This window comes from Echinops telfairi, unplaced genomic scaffold, assembly GCF_000313985.2.
Source record: "Echinops telfairi isolate 266 unplaced genomic scaffold, ASM31398v2 ScPeMD7_2291;HRSCAF=2852, whole genome shotgun sequence".
In the NCBI taxonomy this organism is placed as follows: Eukaryota; Metazoa; Chordata; class Mammalia; order Afrosoricida; family Tenrecidae; genus Echinops; species Echinops telfairi.
The window spans coordinates 31,879,217-31,899,967 of record NW_022106189.1 but is presented as its reverse complement, the minus strand read 5'-3'; the positions used below and the strand labels follow the sequence as shown (position 1 = coordinate 31,899,967).

The 20,751-nt window shown below is 42.8% G+C and overlaps 1 protein-coding gene across 1 annotated transcript in view; it reads right to left on the bottom strand.

Annotated features, from left to right (window-relative positions):
• SNTB2 (syntrophin beta 2) overlaps positions 1-20,751 on the bottom strand; it is a 70,200-nt gene that overhangs the window by 7,435 nt on the left and 42,014 nt on the right. The window contains exons 4-6 of the mRNA XM_045293919.1: positions 18,691-18,833; positions 6,755-6,951; positions 1,981-2,165 (exon numbers count right to left, since the gene is read on the bottom strand). Of these exons, the coding sequence (XP_045149854.1) occupies positions 1,981-2,165; positions 6,755-6,951; positions 18,691-18,833 (525 nt within the window). The remainder of the gene's footprint in view (positions 1-1,980; positions 2,166-6,754; positions 6,952-18,690; positions 18,834-20,751) is intronic.

Sequence of the window (20,751 nt, the reverse complement as noted above, 5' to 3'; positions counted from 1 at the left end):
ATCTTTCTCCCATGGAGCAGGGTGTATGTTTGCCAGCAGCCCCAAACTTATCCCACTGCCTAGCCAGGGGTGCCTAATGCATCAGTAAAGAAGCATATATCTTATTCTATGAGAAGTGTAACATTCTCTATGATTTTGTGAACTACATTTCAAAAAAAATTTTCCCTTGGAAATTAAATAAGATGTACAGGATTTAAAATAATGAGGAGGAACATTCCATATGGAGACTGTTCATTGCAATTACGTGTCTCTAACAACACGAGTCAACTCAGCTGAAGCGTGACCATTATGAGAGTGACTTCTGACACCCTTTCTTTGTAGGTTTGTGGTGGGAACAATAGGCTGGGAGGCTATTGTAACCTCCCAAGCGCAGAACACCAATCTGGACAGTTGCCACCAGATGACTAAGAAGCCTGGGGTCAGGCTGCACGAGTTATCTGGTTAGCCAACCATGAACACTGAAGATAGAGACCATGGATTGGGTACAGTTAATCACACTTTTGAAAAACAGACACAAATGATAGAATACTAATTTCATTACTAAGATTTGAATCTACTTACTGTAAATCAAGGGGCTTCTAAAAGTTTGTGGAAAAATTCCAGTATCTCTCCATTTCACCTTTCCATGAACTTTTAAAAGCCCCATTCATATAAATAGGTAGGTATAATCTAACATCATGCTTGTTAAATGGCAACTGCTATTAATTATTGGTGAATTTAACAGAGAAGCATTTCACTCGCACTAATGCCTCTAACTTAGAAAATTCCCCAGTCCATGGCCTGTCTATAGTTTCCTAAACACAGGTTCGTTTAAATCAAAGCTTTCTGAAAAAAAGTGGCATTGACTTCATGCTGACTCACAGCAACCTTACAGGACAGGGTAGAACTGCCCCGTGGGTTTCTGAGTCCATAATTCGCTTTTTTTTTTTTATATCATTTTATTGAAGGGCACTTACAGCTCTTATCACAATCCATACATCAATTGTGTCAAGCACATTTGTTGCCATCATCATTTTTAAAACATTTTCTTTCTACTTGAGCCCTTGGTATCAGCTCCTCTTTTTATCTTCCACTCCCACCCTCCCACCTAAGAGTCAGTAACTCCTTATGGGAGTAGAAAGTCTCCTCTTCCTCCTATGGATCGGCTAGTGATTTTGAACTTCAGACCTTGCTGTTAGCAGCCACCAGGGCTTCTTCCAAATAAGGCCTCTCGCCAGTTTTCCATGGGGTTGAACGAAACTCTTTAGGGTGTCCTCAGGTCTGCGTTTCCAAACGTACATGTGCTGTGATTGTGAGAGTGGACATTTACCTGTGAACACTGAACTACTGACTTAGGTCACGGAGACAGGGCAGCAGTGTACTCAGTTACTATGTGTGTCATCTATATAGTCTCTCGGGGAGTCATGACCTCCTGGAGATGTTTTCTTTGAAAGACAAGGAAGCCAACAAAGGTGGCTCTATGGGTAGCTCTCCATCTTTTTCCTATTCAGCATATTTCTGTTACAGCCAAGTCACTCTGTTCCTCTCAATGCTTATCCCAACAAAGAGCTGGGTATTAATTAATAAGGTCTGCTAGTTTTAGAATTTTATACCTTATTTTTGGTAAACATCAATTTCTTAAAGGGGCTATCTTTTTATTTCTAACACTTAAACAAAACCATTTTTTTAAAAGTGAATGCCTCCGCCCCCTAAAGAGGGAATGGTTTCCTAACATGGGGAAAGGAGTGAAACAAACAAACAAAACAGCACCACACAGCAGAACCTCATAAACCAAACGCAGCACCAGCCTCAAAACAAGAATAATTTCCTGGGTCAAAGGCAATGGCAGTCCCTGGTTTTCTATACCAGGAGGGAGGAGGAGGAACACTCACTCACTCACTCACTCACTCACTCACTCACACACTCACTCACTCACTCACTCACTCACTCACTCACTCACTCACTCACTCACTCACAACAGGGCTTTCCGAGCCCTCTTACCAGTTCTCCCTCGGGGCCACCAAAGTCCAAGTAGAGATTTCGAATGCCATCATCGGCAGACATTTTCAGCCTTTCGAAAGGGTAGCGGTACAGGATGCTGCTGGTGCCCCCACTCTCCCTGGAGATAGTGAACCCGTTTTCATAGTGGACTGTGAGCTTTAACTCTTGGCTGTTTAACGTGCAGCCTGTGGAACACACACACAAAAGTGCCATTAGGAAGGCTTCTACTTTAAAGAATGGAAAGATCATGGAATTTCCCCCCTGGCTTTCTGGTTCATCTTTGTTACAGGAGCCAGGGAAGCTCAGTGGACCAAGAGTGGCCTGGCTCTTGACTTCTGACTTGAAGAAGAAAAAGAACCTGCCCTGGAGGCTCCGTGAGGCCCAGAGTTGATTCTAGGTTACGGCCACTGCAGAGAGGCAGCCTCCTTGGTGTCATATTCTCAGTGTGGTTTGACAGTCTCATTTTTCCCTTTTAAGATTTTTAGCTCTCTATATGTTCTTTATGTTGTTGCTGAGACACACACCAATTCGGATGTCCACATGAACCAGTCAGCGAGACTGCGTCCATTTTTGAGTCCTGCAACCCTGCCTACCCGCCCTCCTTCTCCAAGTTGTTCCTTCTCCATTAATGTAAACGTACTGCCTCCCAATGTTTCTATCCAAACTTTCGAGTTGTCAACCTCCTCATTTGGATAGCTTCAGGATGTGAGGGTCAGAGGAATTAGGGTGCCCCTAATAGGTGGGACCCAAACCTGTGTTCCCGGCTCCAAAGCTCATGCTCTTCTCCCACTACTCCAGGCTGTTTCTTGCAGGGCCAGTTCAACTCAGGAAGTGCCTACGATGACTGGCCCCAGGCTCCCACCAGGAGACACTGCCTTTTCTCGGGCCAGGGATATTTTCACAAAGCTATGTGTATATATATGTATATAAATAGCTTTGCTAAAATTCTGTACAATTAGGAAACTTGTTAGAAAGTTTATATATACACATTCACTGCACCACTAAATCCATTCTGACTCTCAGTGAGACCCTGTCGGGCAGAGTAGCGTTGCCCCATGGCTTTCTGAGATTAAATCTTTACAGGAGCAGAAAGCCTCATCTTTCTCCAGGCGAGTGGGCTGGTGGTATCAAACTGCTCACCTTTTGGCTAGCAGCAACTCTTAACAAAGCCAGGAGGAAATAAACGTTCATTAACTAAAATGATTGTTACACTCCTGACTTCTGAATTTTATCTCTGGGAAAATGCTGCCTTTTGCTGATTTCATATAGTTGTTTGTTCTAAGGGGTGCTTACCTTGCTCATGTCATTGTTAAGACTGTGGTCTTATTATCTGGATGGAAGCTGAGTGCTGGGGGTGAGTTGTTCCGAACCTGAAGAGTTAGGAGGGGCCTCGTCTTGGTGGGTCTATTGGTCTTCATGGGACACGTATATCTGGCCTTTTAAAAAAGTTTTAATTTTGTTCTATGTTTCCCCTCATTCTGTCCAGGACCTGCTGTGATCCTGACCAGAGTCAGCAGTGGTACCCAGGTACCATTGAGTTCTTCTGGGCTCAGGCTAGTGGAGGCTGAAGCCCACTCGGTCCATTAGGCTACAGATTTCCTTCATTCTTCTTTGCACTGGACAGAGTACAACCACAATTCTAAATAAGCCTTTCTAAGTCTCTCAGCAACAAGGATCTGAAAGACCTGCTGGCTTCTGTATAGATGCGTATCTATCTAGTTAAGGAGACATTTCAGAAGTTCGTGGGAAAGCAGAATGAAAGGAAAATGAAAAATCTACAGGCCTTTGAAAAACCCTTTCGTGTACACACACACACACACACACACACACACACCACACACACACCCACACACACACTAAAGGGCTTCTAGTTCTCATCAAAATGCCTTACCTTAAGCAAGTTCAACCCCTCAGGCCCAACTTGAGATGCAGAGTAAATGATGGATAAGTGATGTTTTTAGGAGTTATCAAGTGGCTTCTGCCTCAAAGTGACCCGGTATACAACAGAGCAAAGCCCCCCACCCCCCCACCCCACCCCCCGCACTAGCCCCATAATCATTATATTCACACCCACTGCTGCAGCCTCAATTCATCTCATTGAAGGTCTCCCACATTGTTGCTGTCAAGTTTATTAATAAGTAGTTGACTTGAATTGTGGAAAAGAAGGCTAAGGCTATATGTGAATGACAACGACAACAAAATAAGAAACTTTAAAAATACCTCCAAAAGTGTTTGTCTTAGCTATTAAAACAAACATAAGAAACTAGCTGGTCTGTTCTCTTTCTCCTAAAACTATCCACATTTAAATGACTGTGAGCTTCCTTCTGGGGAGTTTTTTTCTCCTGTAACATGACACTAAAGGAACAAAAAAACAAAACTGAAACAATGCAGAAAGTCCCGGTTCCTCTCTTTCTGGGGAAGTGCATCGCCCTGCATCCATGCAGACAGTCCTGGGAGCTGGTCTGACCTCTCCGCTGGCCATAGAAACACAGAGCGTCCCCTTCACACAGTGAATGACCATTCTAAGAAGCACAGGTCATGGTCAAGGCAATGGTCAGAGCCCCCTGACCCCATCCAGTGGTGACTGATTCCACAGAGAAAAAAGAGAAGAGACACAGACTGCAGGTGGGAAAAGCAACGTGGTCAATCTTCAAGGAGGGCTCGCACCTGTTGTCTGTGTCACTGCTTGAATCATCACTGTGGTTGTGAGGAAAATACTATAAATTGTAGAGTAAGTGTGTCATTTTGGCAAGATTCAAATCAATGAATACTTTCCCAGGCTTATGTTGGGAGATGACCGAGGGCAGTAATAACACATGTAGTTCACAAGCCATGGAAAGTTCTCTTTCCAAAAGCAAGGGAAAGAAAGAGAATTCACAGTACCAGCCGTTCCAGGGACATTGTCTCTTTTACACAGAAAATGGGGGAGCAAAACTGAGTAAACCAATTTTTTAAAAAGAAACTGGGTGATTCAAACCATGTTGGAAACTGTAGTGTCTCTTCATCTGGAATATTCTTCGTTCTTATTAAAATAAAAAGGACTGTGTGCAGAAGTTTCTGTTGTGTGCTGTCACACCCATTCCGGATCACAGTGACTCCATATGACAAAGTAAAACTGCCCCAGAGGGCTTGCTAGGCTGGAATCTATAGAAGCAAATTGCCAGGGCTTTGGGCCCATGGAATAGCTGGTGGGTTGACACTGCCAACCTTTTGGTTAGCAGCCAAGTGCTCAGCCACTGTACTGCCAGGGCTATGTGCACATGTTACTGTTGGGCTGGGTGCTGTCTCATCACTTGTAACTCATGGCAAACTTGTGGATAGCAAAAGAAGGTACTGCCGAATCCTATGCCATCCTCACAACTGTTGCCACATGGGACTTATTGTTGCAGCCACTCTGCCTCTTTTTGGCTGATTCTCTACTTTACCAAGAATGATGTCTCCTTCCTCAAGGGTGGTTCACTTTTGATAACATGTCCAAAGAATGGCAGATGAAACATCCCATCCTTGCTTTCCAGGAATATTCCGGCCGCACTTTTTCCAAGACAGATCTGTTCATTCTTCCGGCGTCCGTGGCACAGTCAATATGCTCCACCAACACAATGGTTCAAAGGCTCAAATTCTTCTCCAGTTTTCCTTGTTCACCTTCCAGCTTTCACATGCTTATGAGGCCATTGAAAAGATGGCCAAGTGAGGTGCACTTTAGTCCTTAGAGTGAGTGACATCTTTGCTTTGTAATATTTTAAAGTGGCCTTTTGCAGGTTTTCCAAATGCCATAAATACACTGTTTGATTTCTTTGTCCACTGACAGTGGGCCCAACTAATATGCGCTCCTTGGCAAGTTCAACCTTTCTCTGTACGTTTGGTACAGTGGTGAGGGCTGGCTCTCTTTAAATGTAGGTGTGCAGATACTCATTACCATTGAGTCAATTCTCACTCATAATGACCTTCTAGGACAGGGTAGAACTATTCTTTTTGGATTTCTAAGGCTACAAATCTTTCTAGAAGCAGAAAAGCCTCTTCTTTCTCCCAAGGAACAGCTAGTGGATTTGAACTGCCAACCTTGCAGTTAGCAGACCAACGTGTAATCCACTACACTACCAGGATTCCTTGAAGTTTACACATACATATATATAAAAGCCAAACACGAAACTTGCTGCCATCAAGCTGATGCCAACTCATAGCGACCCTATTGGGCAGGGTAGAACTTCCCTGTGGGTTCCTAAGACTGCAACTATTTACATATACACACACAATGTTTATTTATGTATTTGAATCTTACCCAAAGTCCACTAAAAACATCTCATTCATAGAGACTAACCACAAGGGGGCGCTTCAACAATGGAAAGAGACCACCAAGCTTACTTTCTTATTATGCTGGGCACAAGCTCTCCAATTTTGGACAGGGAATTCTCATTCCAAGTCCTTTATTTTTCTAGAGCCATAAGCTCGACAGATGCTTCTATCTTAGGGACATCTATCCATATTTTAGATCCTACATCTTTTTAGCTACAGGGTCAATGCACCCAGTGTTTGGTAAATGGCATTCTCAGCAGATGAAAATGATTTGTCACCATGCAAGGTTTCACAGGGGGCATTAGGATGGTGCTTGGAGCCATGTGCAGAGCTTAGGAAAACGTTGCTGGTGAAACAGAGAAACCAGGCTTGCTTCTGTCAACCCCGGCTCCCCTCCCCCCCCACCCAGAGGCCATCACAGCTCAGCACCGACAGCAGTCCTAGCTCCTCGCTATTAAGAAGGAAACGCCATCACCTGTACCTAGAGAGACCTCCTTGATCAACTCAGCAGCAGCATGACAACCCTGCACAAGTATCCTGGTCCAGGTCGACAGATCCCGATGGGTTTCCACCCGGAACAGATGCATTTCAATGCCTTGCCGAGAGCCGGTCCGAGTAGCAAAGGTAAGGTCGGATCCAAGGGAGGGTGATCGGCATCCGGAGCCAGAATGAACCAACCTAGGGGCCACAGAACAGAGAGTACAGGCCATTACTGCCTTCTGAGGAGAGGAACAGCTTAAGAATCTATGCCAATTAATACTAGGATATTATAAACACCACTCAGTTCCCCCACCCCCTTCCAGTTGTATTTGTTTTGTTGTTGTTGAAAATATACACAGCAAAACATACATCAATTCAACAGCTTCTACACGTACAATTAGGTGACCGGGGACATGTTCTCAGTCAAGTGCAGCAATTCTCACCCTCCTTTTCTGGTTGTTCCTCTTCCCTCGTTAACACAACTCAGTAGTCTCTCAGGTTGTTATCTAATCTCCCGTTGCTGTTGTCAATTTGATCCCATATAGAAAGTTTCTAGCTGGAGCCTTGGTGGCTCTGGTTACCTGTTGGGCTGTTAACTGTAAGTTCAGCAGTTTGAAACCACCCAGCCGCTCTGCAGAAGAGAAACAGGGCTTTCTACTCCTGTAAAGGGTCACAGTCTTGGAAGCTCACAGGGACAGTTCTACTCTGTCCTGCAGGGCTGCTATGAGTTGGCATCAACTCAATGACAGCTTGGGATTTTTTGGAGCGACTTCTTTAGAGAGTAAAGTGCTCAAAGCAGACCTCTCCCGTTTCCCTAGGGAAGTCTTTAAAAAGTCTTAAGATGCCTTCAGTGGATATTTGTTGGTTTAACATGTAAAGATTATCTCAGGGTAATTGTTTCAAGATCCATCCACCCTCCGTGGCTTCAGAAGGCCTAGTGAGTCTATGATAATTTGAAAGGTGTCCCCTTTTTGATCAGTATTCTTCTTTGAGATCTTCGATCAAAATGTTCAGTAATGGAAGCCAGGCACTGCCCAGTTGTTCGTGGAGGCAATGAATGAGCCACACATTCCCTATCCTCCTTCTATTCCTGACGACCCTCCTTCTCACTCGTCCCTTGCTCCGGGTGAAGAGAGACCAATTGTTGGTCACTTGAAAGCTTTTCAGACCCCAGGCACTACCCATGAACTAGGAGGCATACCAGAAGCACGGCACATGTTATTAGGATAATTAACTTGCCTGTCCCATGAAACCAGGACCCTAAACCTCCAAACCAAGGAGCCATAATCCATGTGGGGTTTGGCGGTACAAAAGCTGCCTCAGCAACTATGCTGTTTCCTTTCTGTCATCGTTGTCATTGTAAATGTATCCATTACCAAACTTGAGCCAATTCAATTTTTACAGATGTACAACTTACTTTCAACAATTACAAAATGGACCGTGTAACTCTTCCCTTAATCATGATGATTTTATTTTAGTCACCATTAACCACCCCCACCTACCACCATTTTCCCTTCCCACATACCTCTGGTACCACTGATGAACACTAGTTTAGATACATGAGATTTTCCTTGTCTTTTTATACAGGAAGCTATGTGATACTTGCCCTTTTACAATGGCCTTACTCCACTCGGCATGAGGTCTTCAAGCTCCAGTCACACTGTCTGTCTTATTATCAAGACATCATTGCACCCACTGGCTGAGTAGTGCTCCGTTGTATGTATGTCTCACTTGTTTATCCATTCATCTCACCAGCAGCTTACAGATAAGTACATTTCAAAGCACATTTATAGTGTCTGAAGTCCCTGCTACTGTTTTCCTACAAAATGACCTCTGGTGTCCTGGTCAGGCATGACAATAGGCTGGACAGGTCACAGTCCTGGATCCTACTCCTCCCCACTCCCCAGGCTATGCACAGCAACAGAGATAATGTGTTTATTAGAAAATGATATCTGTGAAAAGAGTTGTATGAACCCCTAATAAAATGATTTAAAAAAAAAGAAAATGATATCAGTAAATAGCTCCAGGTTAAAAAAATAAAGCTTCTCTCAGGAACACTGGGTGGGTAAACTGCTCTTCAAACTTTCCAGTCAAAGATCTTCTGGAGCAGAGGCCAGCGAACCCCTGTCCTGGGGATGGAGAAGGCTGAAGCAAGTACAGAGCCAAGGCCGGTACAAACTTGGGCTTTTTCTTTTAAGATGCATGGTGGTTTCATATAAATATTCTACAAGTTCATTATTTATCAAGAAATGTTATGTGGAAAAAATTATTTCAGGAAAAAAACCTACTTTTGCTCTGAGATGAGTTTGGATTTTCTTTATAGAAAATCCCAAAGGACCAACAAAAACAAATCCCTGGAACTACTAAGTGCTTATAACACGGTGATGGGATATATTTTCACATGTGCCAAGTGCTCTCATATATCCCAGCAATGAATAGTTGAAATTTGAAGCTTAAAAAATACAATACTTAAAAATAAAAAAAACCCAGCCAGTCCTGGGGCTTTGGGGCTCGGCTCGAGTCCCTCTGGGAGATGGAGGTACAGTGAGTGGTGTGACCCTTTGCTGGGCATGCCTCCACAGTGGGGTGTGCTGGGGCCCTCTAGGGTTTCCTGTATGGACTCCAATACATTTCTTCCCTTTTGCTTAAAAAACAAACAAACAAACAACCAAAAACTAACAAAAGCAATACTATTTACATTAGTATACATTCATACCAAAACAAAAACCAAATGTTTAGCATAAATCTAACAAAATATGTACAGGATCTGACTGAAGAAAACTGTAAGAGATTTTGATTAAAGATATCAAACAACATCTAAATAAATCAAGAAATATTCAGTAGTCATGAATAGGAAGATTCAATATTGTTAAGATGTCTATTCTTAAGTTGATCTACAGAGTCAATGCACTCCCAATGGTCATCTGAAAAATTATTTAGGAGGCATACACAAATTGTTTCCAGAGTTTACACGGAAAGGAAAATGAGTTAACACAATACTGGAGAAGAATATTGGTGGGCAAGTGCTAGTGTTTACTATACAAATTATAGTAATCAAGACAAGTATGGCAGACTAGACACATTGATTAATGAAACAGAATAGGGAGCCCAGAAGCAAATCCCCTCAAATAATGAGGGAGCTTGAAAAGTTCATGGGGAAATAGAATGAAAAGATCATGGAATTTTTCCATGAATTTTTGAAACACACACACGTAACATGGTTCAAAGGAGCAAGGGCAATTCAGTGTAGAAAGGGTGGCTCCCAACAAATGCTGCTAGAGCAAATGGATAGCCATTTGCTAATATATGTACTGTATATACTTGAGTATAAGCTGACCCCAATATCAGCCAAGGCTCCTAATTGTACCATAAAAACGTGCTGAATAATCCGGCTAGGCCAGAGGATGTACATTGGTAGAGATAGGAACTGGAAACACAGGGAATCCAGGACAGATGATCCCTTCAGGACCAGTGGTAAGAGTTGCGATACAGGGAGGGTGGGGTGGAAACGGGGAACCGATTGCAAGAATCTACATATGATCTCCTCCCTAGGGGATGGACAACAGAAAAGTGGGTGAGGGGAGACGTCAGACAGTGTAAAATATGACAAAATAATAATTTATAAGTTATCAAGGGTTCATGAAGGAGGGGGTAGGGGATAGGGAGGGGGGAAATGAGGAGCTGATGCTAAGGGCTTCAGTAGAGAGAAACTGTTTTGAGAATGATGAGGGCAACGAATGCACAAATGTGCTTTACACAATTGATGTATGTATGGATTGTGATAAGAGTTGTATGAGCCCCTAATAAAATTACTTCTTTAAAAAAAGTGCTGAAAAACTGGGCTTATACACGAGTGTATACGGCATAATAATCTACTTATGCCTTTCAACCTTTCACAAAAATCAACTCCAAATGTAGGTATACATGTAAAATGTAAAACTGTAATATTCTAGAAGCTAACAGGAAAAAAACCCCTATGTGTTTGTGGGTTTGGCAATGAGTCTTCAGCTATACCACCAAAAGCATAAACCATGAAACAAAAAATTCACAAGTTGAACTTCACAGAAAATAAAACTTCTGCTCTGTGAAAGGCAGTGTTAAAAGAGTGAAGATACAAAACCGGAGTCTGGGGGAAAATATTTGCAAAGCACTTATCTGATAAAGGACACCTACCTCAAATACACAAAGAACAATAAGCAACCAACTCAATTATAACAGGGGTAAAAGATAAGAACATGGTAGAGATGTGTGGCTGGGTAGGACTGGGCTCCACATTTTAGTTGTAGATCGCCAGGCCTTTCTCTCAAGGCACCTCCAGGTGGACTTGAACCTCCAACCTTTTCATTAGCAGCTGAACAAACCAACTGGTTATATCACCCAGGCATATTCGTACAATTTAAGTCAGTGACACAAAGTTCCTTGTTCAGAAATACGTAGTATTTTTGGTGATGGGGAAAAAGCACTGCATGTGGGTGTAGTGAACACAGAATGACCAAAATAAATGATGTTCTTGAGAAGCACTCATGAGAAAAAGATGCCCGTACTAAGGAAAGTGACCTATATGGGAGGGCAACAGTCCCAACAAAAACCAAGTGAAGGAGACTAGGGTCACAAATGGAACGGCCTGCAGGGATATGGATAGGTTAAGTTTACACATGTGTGGTAACAGTTAACATGTAAATGCAGATATCTATATATTGAGTACACAACTACTGATAACAAACAAAAACCTTCTGAGATTAGTTTTCTGGAGTTAGTTTAGAGGACCATAGTCTCATAGGGCAACTCAAGTCAACTGGCATAGTTCACACAGTTCATGTACTACATTCTCATGAAATAAGGCGTATCTGGGGTCCTAGGGGCTTATAATCAGTCAGGTAAGAGATGAGGGGGCTTAAAAGGCTTGTGGAAAAGTGGAACTGATATAGAATGCAATTTTTTCATGAACATTTGGAAACTTCCTTGTACAATTATGGGTCTCTACTTGTCAGAAGCAAAAGTGTAAAAAGGTAACCAAAATCTCCTAGAAGAAACAGGTCTTCAAGGCTCACAGTCTACATGAGCAGGACCTCAACTTTGCTGAGACCAGAACTAGACGGCGCCTGACTACCACTGAGACTACCTTGACCAGGTTGCAAGAGATGACCCTAGATAGACTTGGAAAACAATGCAGGAAGAAGCAAACTCTTAAAAAACCCAAACTAGGTGGAATTCCTGGAGATTATTGCCCTGAGGTGATATTGAAACCTTCAACAAAATCTATCCCGAGATGACCTTTCAGTGGTAAAGCAATGACACACAGAATTTAAGGGATAATATCCATTAGATTGGTGCTCTGCTAAAAGAAAACCAAACCAAACCAATAATCTTCAAGTGTTCAAAAGGCCAACACGGAATCCAAAGCAAAGACGAGAAGATAAGGGGGCGGGGAAACTAGAGTACCAGAAATGGAACCCCCAGAGGTGGGAGGGGAAAGGAGTGATCGGAAGTCATGGGCTCCAGTGCATAGGCAAGTGTTACCTTGGATGAAAGGGGAAGGCAAGAGACAATCAGAGGGAGGTAGGGGAAAACAATGGGTACAGGGGAAGACACTGGGAGGTTTATAAGAGTTGAAGGCAATAGAAAAAATACTCCTATAGACACAATCCTGCTATTGTGGGGATCTATGAGTAGATGCATAGAGAGTCACATAGGCAGAATAGGTGGGAGAGGGTGAGTAGGAGTGTATGTGTATAAGAATTTTTGCTGCAACTATATCCACAATATGGTAGTGCATAAAGGGGCCGAAGTTAGGAAGACTTCTCAGACAGAACCAAACACCTTGAGGGAATGAGTCACTGGGTCTGGGGGAATGAGAACCAATGTCTGGGCTGGTGGTGAGGAGGAAACAGGATACCAAGGTCAACTGGTACAACAAAGATCATGTTCTGCACCCTAATTTGGTGAGTAGCGACTGGGGTCTTAGAAACTTGTGAGCAACCATCTAAGGAGCAACTATTGGTCTCTCCCCAACCAGAGGAAAGAAGAGTGATGACAATCAAAAGACACAAGGAAACAATTAGTCTAATGGACCATGCAAACATCAGATTCCACAACCCTAAGAGCAGAACTAAATAGTATGCTGCTACCAACTGCTCCGAAAAGGATCACATTAGAAAGTCTGGAGAGAGTGGGAGAAAACTGTAAAACAGAATGCGAAATTGTCTAAGAGACCAGTTCTGGAAAGGAACTCACCTCTGTAGTAGAATAATCAGTCATTGAAGGTAAAACAAGAGCAGCATTTACCCAGGGCAAAGGTCAGAGGTGTAGGCAAGGTAAGGAGGAAGAAATGGAAAGATGAGAGGCAGGAAGAAGGTAGGGTAAGGATGGTACATTGGAGGGAATGTAATGCAGGAGTCGAATCAGAATGCCTATGAATGGAAAACTATGATTTGCTCTGTAAACCTTCACTTAATTCACAATAAAATGTTCTCTATATATGTATAAATGAATGAATGCATTAAATGGGACAGCCAAAACACATTTTAAGAGAATGTTGACAGAATGTGAAAAATAGGACTAATGTCAATGATCAATCTGTATGGAAATTGTCAGATGGCAACCTAATTTGCTATGAAAACATTCACATAAAACACAATCAAATACCACAAAAAGACATGGAGGAAACTTCACTCCATTCTGAAAAGGCTATGCACTGTATGAGCCCGACTGTATGACATTTTTAAATAGGCCAAACAGTGTAAAATGTTGAGTGGCCAGGGCTCAGGGGCAGAGAGGGTAAAGATGAAAGGGTAAGCATTGGGAATTTTCAGGTGGAAGGATTCTGTAGGCAGCTGTGATGCTGAATAAGCCATTATGTGTTTATCAAAGCCCTGGCACTGTACAACATAAAGGCTGACCCTTCATGCAAATCACAGACTATAGACAGTAACATGCAATCAATATTAGTTCATTAATTGCAACGATTCTATCATACTAATGAAAGAAACTGTACTAGGGAAGATACATGGTACTCTACATACTATCCTTCTGTAAACAGTCTATTAATTATTTTTAAAATGACGCCAGTCTGAAAAGTTTGGGAAGAGCCAGGTTGAAGTTCTACATAGATTAGTAGCACAGAGCCAACAAAGGATCTCATTTATCAGAAATCACTTCAGAGACCATGTTTCCAGACAGGATTTTAAAAAACTTTTGGGGGAATGTATACCAAAAAGAGAAGTAAATTGAAATGGTTGGTTCTGAACTTCATCATAGGCTGTGTATGCGTGTGTGTATAGCCCCCATCCCCAAATTTGCTGGTTCCTTCTTTCACTCTTTTAACAATATTCTTAATAAGAAGACATACAAGATGCTTCTTAGAATACAATTGTTCAAGGAGCCAAGGTTGGTTCAGATAATGCAGGACCAAGCGTAGCTCACGAAGAGAAGGCATGTTTCTTCTGTCTGTCAACTGGTTCAGTCAAGTTAATTACTGCAGTTCCCAACCCTGTCTGTACACTAGAGTCACCAGGTGCAGAGCTCTGAAAAACTACTGTCTGGTTCACACCCTCAAAAATTCAGATTTAATTGGTTTAGGGTGGGGCCCAGGTATCATTAGGTTAAAAGCTCTCCAAAAAATTCCAGTGCGTAGCCAGCACTGAGACAGGCGTTTGCCAACTTTTCGATCTGGGAACACTTTTGTACTGCTAAAATTATTGAGATCTCTTAAAATAATAAACTCATAACAAGTTAATATAAGTTGTTTAAATATTAAATAATATTTTAAAATAATGAAAATAGTCATACAGTTTTCTATTTTCTGGCAACTCTCATGTTTAGCTTAATATAGTTGAATTCTCTTATCTGTTTCTGCATTTTGTGGTGTGCTATGAGAGGCTTCAAAGAGTTTGTGGGAAAATGTCATTATCTTTCATTTCATTGCCCGCAAGCATTTTGAAGCCCCTTGTACAGGTTAAGTATATGAAGAAAACGTGGCCTCACACAGGTATGTAGTTGGCAAAGAAAATGTTTTACTAGTCTTAAAAGATAATTGTGGGTAACATTCTAACCCAAATTCATCAAGTAGTGGTTTCTTTTTATTTATTATTATTATTATTATTATTTTTAAGTAGTGATTTCTTAAAGGTCAGGTGCAACGTGGAATCTGAAACCTTATCAATGTTTTTCTATCCACGACATTAAAAATCCACTGGTCTCACTTGTATCTTGAAAGGACATTGTTCACTCATGCAACAGTAAGTACTGGTCCTTTGCAAAGTGTTTGCTCCCTAAGTTTAAATGCTAAAAACATGCCATCATATAAATGGTCAAAAAGTTGCATCTGTCACTATCGCCACTGATCCTGCAGGAAGTCTTCAAACACTGGAAAGCTGTCAGGCTTAGGGGGCAGATTCAAGTTTTCCAGAACTCGAATTTTCGCTTAAAAATTAGAATTTCATCACTGGCAACGAATGCTGTCAGTGTTTTCCATTAGTGGTAAACTCCATTTGTTCATTTTAGAGAAACTGTATGACAAATTCTCAAGGAAAAAAAATGATTTGCAAAAAGCACAATAACAACAAACCAACAACAGCTTGGCTAGTTCAGGTCACACCTCAGTCACGGGTGCTCCTCCTCGAGCCTGCCGTCGTCCTTCTCTCAGTCACATGCATGGTCTCACGGGACTCTTTTTACAATGCAGAGATTAAGATGGATGGACACTCAAGGGTTGGGATGAAATAAAGCGAACGTTTCTGCTTCAACAGAGCCGTGGTGATGAAGAATAGGACGACTCCTAAATACAGTCTGGTGTCTTATCTCGACTCATGCACACTTGCCTGCAGTGTTGCCCATATTATTTTTCTACCCTCAGTGCAAAAGTTAACACAGCGGAAAAAGCAAACAGCTTAGTGTTATAAAGGAGAGAGTATTGAATTCATGCCCCACCACCCCAAGAAAGGGTTTCCTCAGAGGTCCATGATTTGTACCAGGGAACCCTGCACTGAGTCAGGTACAGCAGAAGCAACGTGCCGATTAAATGTCAGCTATCTAGGCATGAGTTAATTAAATACGCTTCCAAGTGACTCCGAGTGAGACAGCATGCGGGGGAAAGTATGCCTCCACCTTCAGCTTGAGTATTAATCCCAAATCCGACCTTAGAACACACAATCTAGGAGCATTTTCCCTCCAGAGCTGATTAGGAAATACTTGGCAGAAGGAATCTAATTCAAAGCAGCTGCGGACTCGGGCTGAGCAGCAGTTGGACAGGACACACTGCCAAAGGGCGCCTGGCGTAGGGGCTCAGAGGAGCTCTCGCAAAGGCTTTCTAGCAGTTTTTGCCTCCCATGTCCTAGGGCACTTCAACTCAATTTTTCAGGCTGTCAAGTAGCCACTCTCCCAGGCAAAGAATGTTTGTAGGAATAGAGACTACAAAATCCACAGGACCTATAAAATCAGGGTGTGTGTGTGTCTGTCTTTCTGCCTGTAAAATAAAAGCCCTCTTCATTTGTCACGTTCATGGTTTACTACATTCTTCACTGACATGAAATATTCTAAAACCAAACACATTGCCATCCAGTCGATGCTGACTTAGAGGACAGGGCTATGTCCCTGTGAGTTTCTGAGACTGGTACTCTTTACAGGAGTAGAAAGCTCTGTCTTTCTCCAGTGGAGAGGCTGGTGGTATTGAACTGCTGATCTTGTGGTTAACAGCCCAATGCATAACCACTACGCCACCAGAGCTCTCTGAAATATGAGCTATAAGCAAAACACACATACACACAGAGAAAGATTTTGTTCCTGAGAACCCGTAAACATGGAATCCAGTGTAAATGGGAGCTTATGTTAATTCACATCACCCTAAAAATGTGCTGTAATTTACAATTACAGTGATTTCTTAATTTGTGAGGATTTCCTTTTGAGGGGGCCTGGTTATGCAGTGGTTGAAGCACTAGATGGCTGAACAACATGTTGGCAGTCTGAACAGACAGCATGTACACACACACACACACACACACACACACACACACACACACACACAACACAATAAAGATGTGGCAGTCAGCTCCTGTAGGGCGCTCTGCAGCAGATTGGGCTTGGTGTGGAGGATCTCCTTTTGTGGATAACCATGGTCCTTCATTTCTTTCCCTTCCCCTGTCTTTTCTCCCAGCCCCAGCCCTCATGAGAACACGTTGCAAAGCATTACAAACAGTCAGGGAAAGTGAACATTCAGCCTTTTCTCTTTACTCACACCCGTCTCAAACTGTTTCCCACACACACACTGGCCTCCCTCTGTGGGTAATCTCCTGGTCTGGTCCTCCCCTCAGTGACCACAGTCCACACCCTCTGTCTGGCACAGGAGGGTCGGGCCCCCTCCAATTCTAGCACGGAGTGACTTAAAACCAATTCCACCTGGCCAACAGCAAAGCCACACCTCACATCTGCCTGTCACATTTGCCCCTTATCCTCCAGCACTTCTTGAGCAAGGAGCAGAGAATCCTGCCGAGGCATTAATTAAACTTATTAAGGGCCACAATATTCAGAGAATGACAGGCACACCCATGCAATTAACGCCCAGTTCAATGCACACGACAGGAAGGGTACATCTGCGCGCCCCATATTTAACATGGAACTACTGCGACAACAGACAAGGAGCCCCAGAACCCCTCTTTTGACAACGGCCAGAGCAGACCACTGAAACTTTTAAAACAGAATTCCCCTTTGACATACTCATTGAAAACCATTTTCATTAGAATTCAAGCAGCTCACACTTAACCAAGAAACTAGAAAGTGTAAGGCACCATTGGAGTCACTTTCTAAGTATTAACTCTTTACAAGCTCACACCCAGCCCTCTCCTTCGGGTCCAGCTAACAAAGGATAAAACCGTGGCAGACAGAGAGGGTAAGCAGCACCCCCCACCCCACCCCACTCCCAAGGAACTACCTGATGGGACAGGGACTCAAACTCTACCATGAAGCGTTCTCAGTGCCTTCGAGGCAACCCTGCTGGTTTCATTTGTTTTAGCTACAAGTGCTAATGAAATAGGATGCATGCAGTAGAGAGCTCACATTTTTTTAGGCACAGATTAATACAGGCCAGGGCACTTGATAAGGTAAAGGATAGTCCAAATAAAGCAAAGGTCTCCCCCTCATGCAGTCTTTCTTCCACGCAGAAGCTTTTTCTGCTCAGAGCAGGCTACTCCCACAATGTTCCCCACAGGACACACCAGATGGTTCCGTCCCTTTGCTCTTTCGGTTGCCAGATACTTTTCCGGGGGCCTTGCTTTAAATGTCCCAGCTTTTGAGTCACATCAGCACCGGATTATTCTTCCAACTCAAATCAAATGGAATGAATGCGAGTAGGGATTCTAGCTTCACAGCTACTATCCCTTAAGGACACCTTGGCCTTCAAGTCAAGGTTTCCTGTTCGTTCCCCTTCCAAGACTCCACATCTGGCATGTGAGGAGCACCCTGTGGTTTCAGGTCTAATGAATGTTTATTTGGTGGAATCAAAATCATGTGCCCTTCCACTAGAAAGAGAAGTTGGCGAGCGTTCTGGCTGAGAGTTGTGGTTTATCTACCGTGCCGCATTCTGGTGTAGTGCCTGTCGTCACTCAGTCCAAAGGCTGCCACAACGTCAGTGGCTTTCTAGTCACTGTCAACAAATTAAAGGGGGGAAAAAAACCCTGAAATACTTATCTTCCTGACTAAGCAAGCCTTGGAGGGAGCAGCTCCAACCACTGAAAAATACACACAAAATGCTATTGGCAGACAATTTATTCTGAGCGAGGAGCTTCAGGGAGGTCAATATGGTGGTGAAAGGGCTGTTTTTTTGGTCTAAATGTACCACATGAGTTATTTAAAGGCAATTTTGGGAACCGGAGATAATAGGATTCACTTTCAAAGTCTTTAGTAGAGGCAGACCAGAATACGTCATCTTTCTGAGCTTAGCTGTACCTTGTAGCGACAAGTGGGTAGCTGTGACACGGGGAAGCCCAGGCATCCCTTGTCCACGGCATGCAGTCATAGAGCAGCAAATCCTTCTCCGTCACGGCCATGAGGATGGGTCTCCATTGTTGTCTCCCACCATCCAGTTTTGCCTGTTGCAAGGGTGAAATTCAGCAGTAAAGTTAACTATAAAGATAGGCAGTTATAAAAGTCCCTTCACTAATGCCTTAGCAGGGGTGGCCATTCCTCACCCCACCCCACCCCCAGTCATAAGAGACAGCAGATCGGAAACATCAGGTTCTTTCCTACTAAGAGGGATTCTCCAGTGAGAGGTGTGAAGTAGTCTAAGTAGTTTGAAGGCGCTCCGCTTCAGAGAGTTAAGGACATTATGTAGGATTAGAACACATGTTCTTCCTGTTTCGTAATTCCTGAATATCACCAGTTTTAATTAAATACATAGTAACTTGTTCAAAATGATGAACAATTTCACTAAGTCTGGTGTTGGAGTGACATCTCCTAAGCACAGGCGAGTAATACAAAGAAGTCTGTATCAACTAAAATCATCTAAACATTCATGTTTTCCCAACATTTTTCATTAAGGCCTATAGTAAGTAATATTTTTTAAAAAATCATTTTATTGGGGGCTCTTACATCTCTGAAGTAAGTAATACATTTGTACATCACAACCCAAGACACGCATAGCACATGCGGCTTACCCTCCACAATGCATTGTGAATAAGAATGCCCTGTGATTTGGCATTATTCTGAACACCGAGTGACATAAAGGGAGTCCCAGGATTATGAATGGTTCTTTTCCCAAGTCTCTTTCAAGTCAAATTTTTATGGGACAATGAAATATTTAGATATAGTTCATATCTAATGACAGATATTTGTCTTAGTATACAGTAAACCTTGTAGTGTACCTTTCTGTGCATAAAAAAATTAAAAGAAACACTTCAGATATACTAGAATATATTTAGAATAATGCATTAATAATAACAATGCTTTTATGCATATCACATAATAATAGAGCTGAGCCACTGTTACTATGAACCACTGCATGTACCTAAGATTTTAATACAATAGGTACATAGGGACTGGGACCATGGACTTATATGTGATTGGATGTTGCCCAAAAGATATTATAGGGCACACGATTGTATAACTGACTCACAAGTTTTACAGTCTCAACCCCTGTACTTTGTACAATGTACTAGTATTTTCTAGTGTCTAATCTTTTAAGAAATGTTGATCATGGCTGGCTATATGGTACTTTGAAAACCTGATATATACTGCTGCCAAAGAATTATATTTTAGGAAGTTTATGGTTTCACTTCAAATGTACCATTGCATTTATGAGGGCGCTAGGAAAAGTCTATGAGAAAAACAATCCACACTTTTGAAGTCCATTTTCCATGAACTTTTTGAAGCCTCCTTGTATTTGCCTATAGCCGTCATCTTTGTAGAAGTTTTGAAAAGCAGCTACTTATCCATACTGTCATGGATCCAAGTCCCGAGAACAAAGGCCTCTGTTCAAGCAAAGCCCTGTGACGAGACCTCATCAGAGGATGCCCTCGAGCAGGGCCTGCTTAGCAAAGATGGCTCAGTTCAGTCACTGCTGGCTTCCAGGAGCATCGGGCAGCTATGTGTCTCTTACGAAGCTGCCTTCCAGAGCCACTTTTGATTTTCTCTTCCTGCATGATTTCTGAAAGCAATGTGGACGTGCCAGAGCACCTACAATGTGAAAGGGCCTGATTGGCTCAGCTCTGTGTTCTAACAGTGACTGCAGGAAGCCTCTCTCGGCCAGAGCCATGAGTGAATTCCAACGAAGTGGCCCACGTTCTGTAAGGTACTGAGAGCAACGAAAGACATGGCCAAGGAAGTCACACAGAGAGAGAAGGAAGGCTTGCTTTTCAGTGGGTCCAAATTCCTCCTTCTCTGCAGGAGCCTCTGGGGCGCTCTGCAATACCTGGAGGGAAAGTGCCAGCTCTGATGAGGTTCGTTCGTTTGTTTCTTACCCCGTTTGTTTCTTACCCCGGCTGTCTCCAGTGTGCTCTGGATACATTTCAA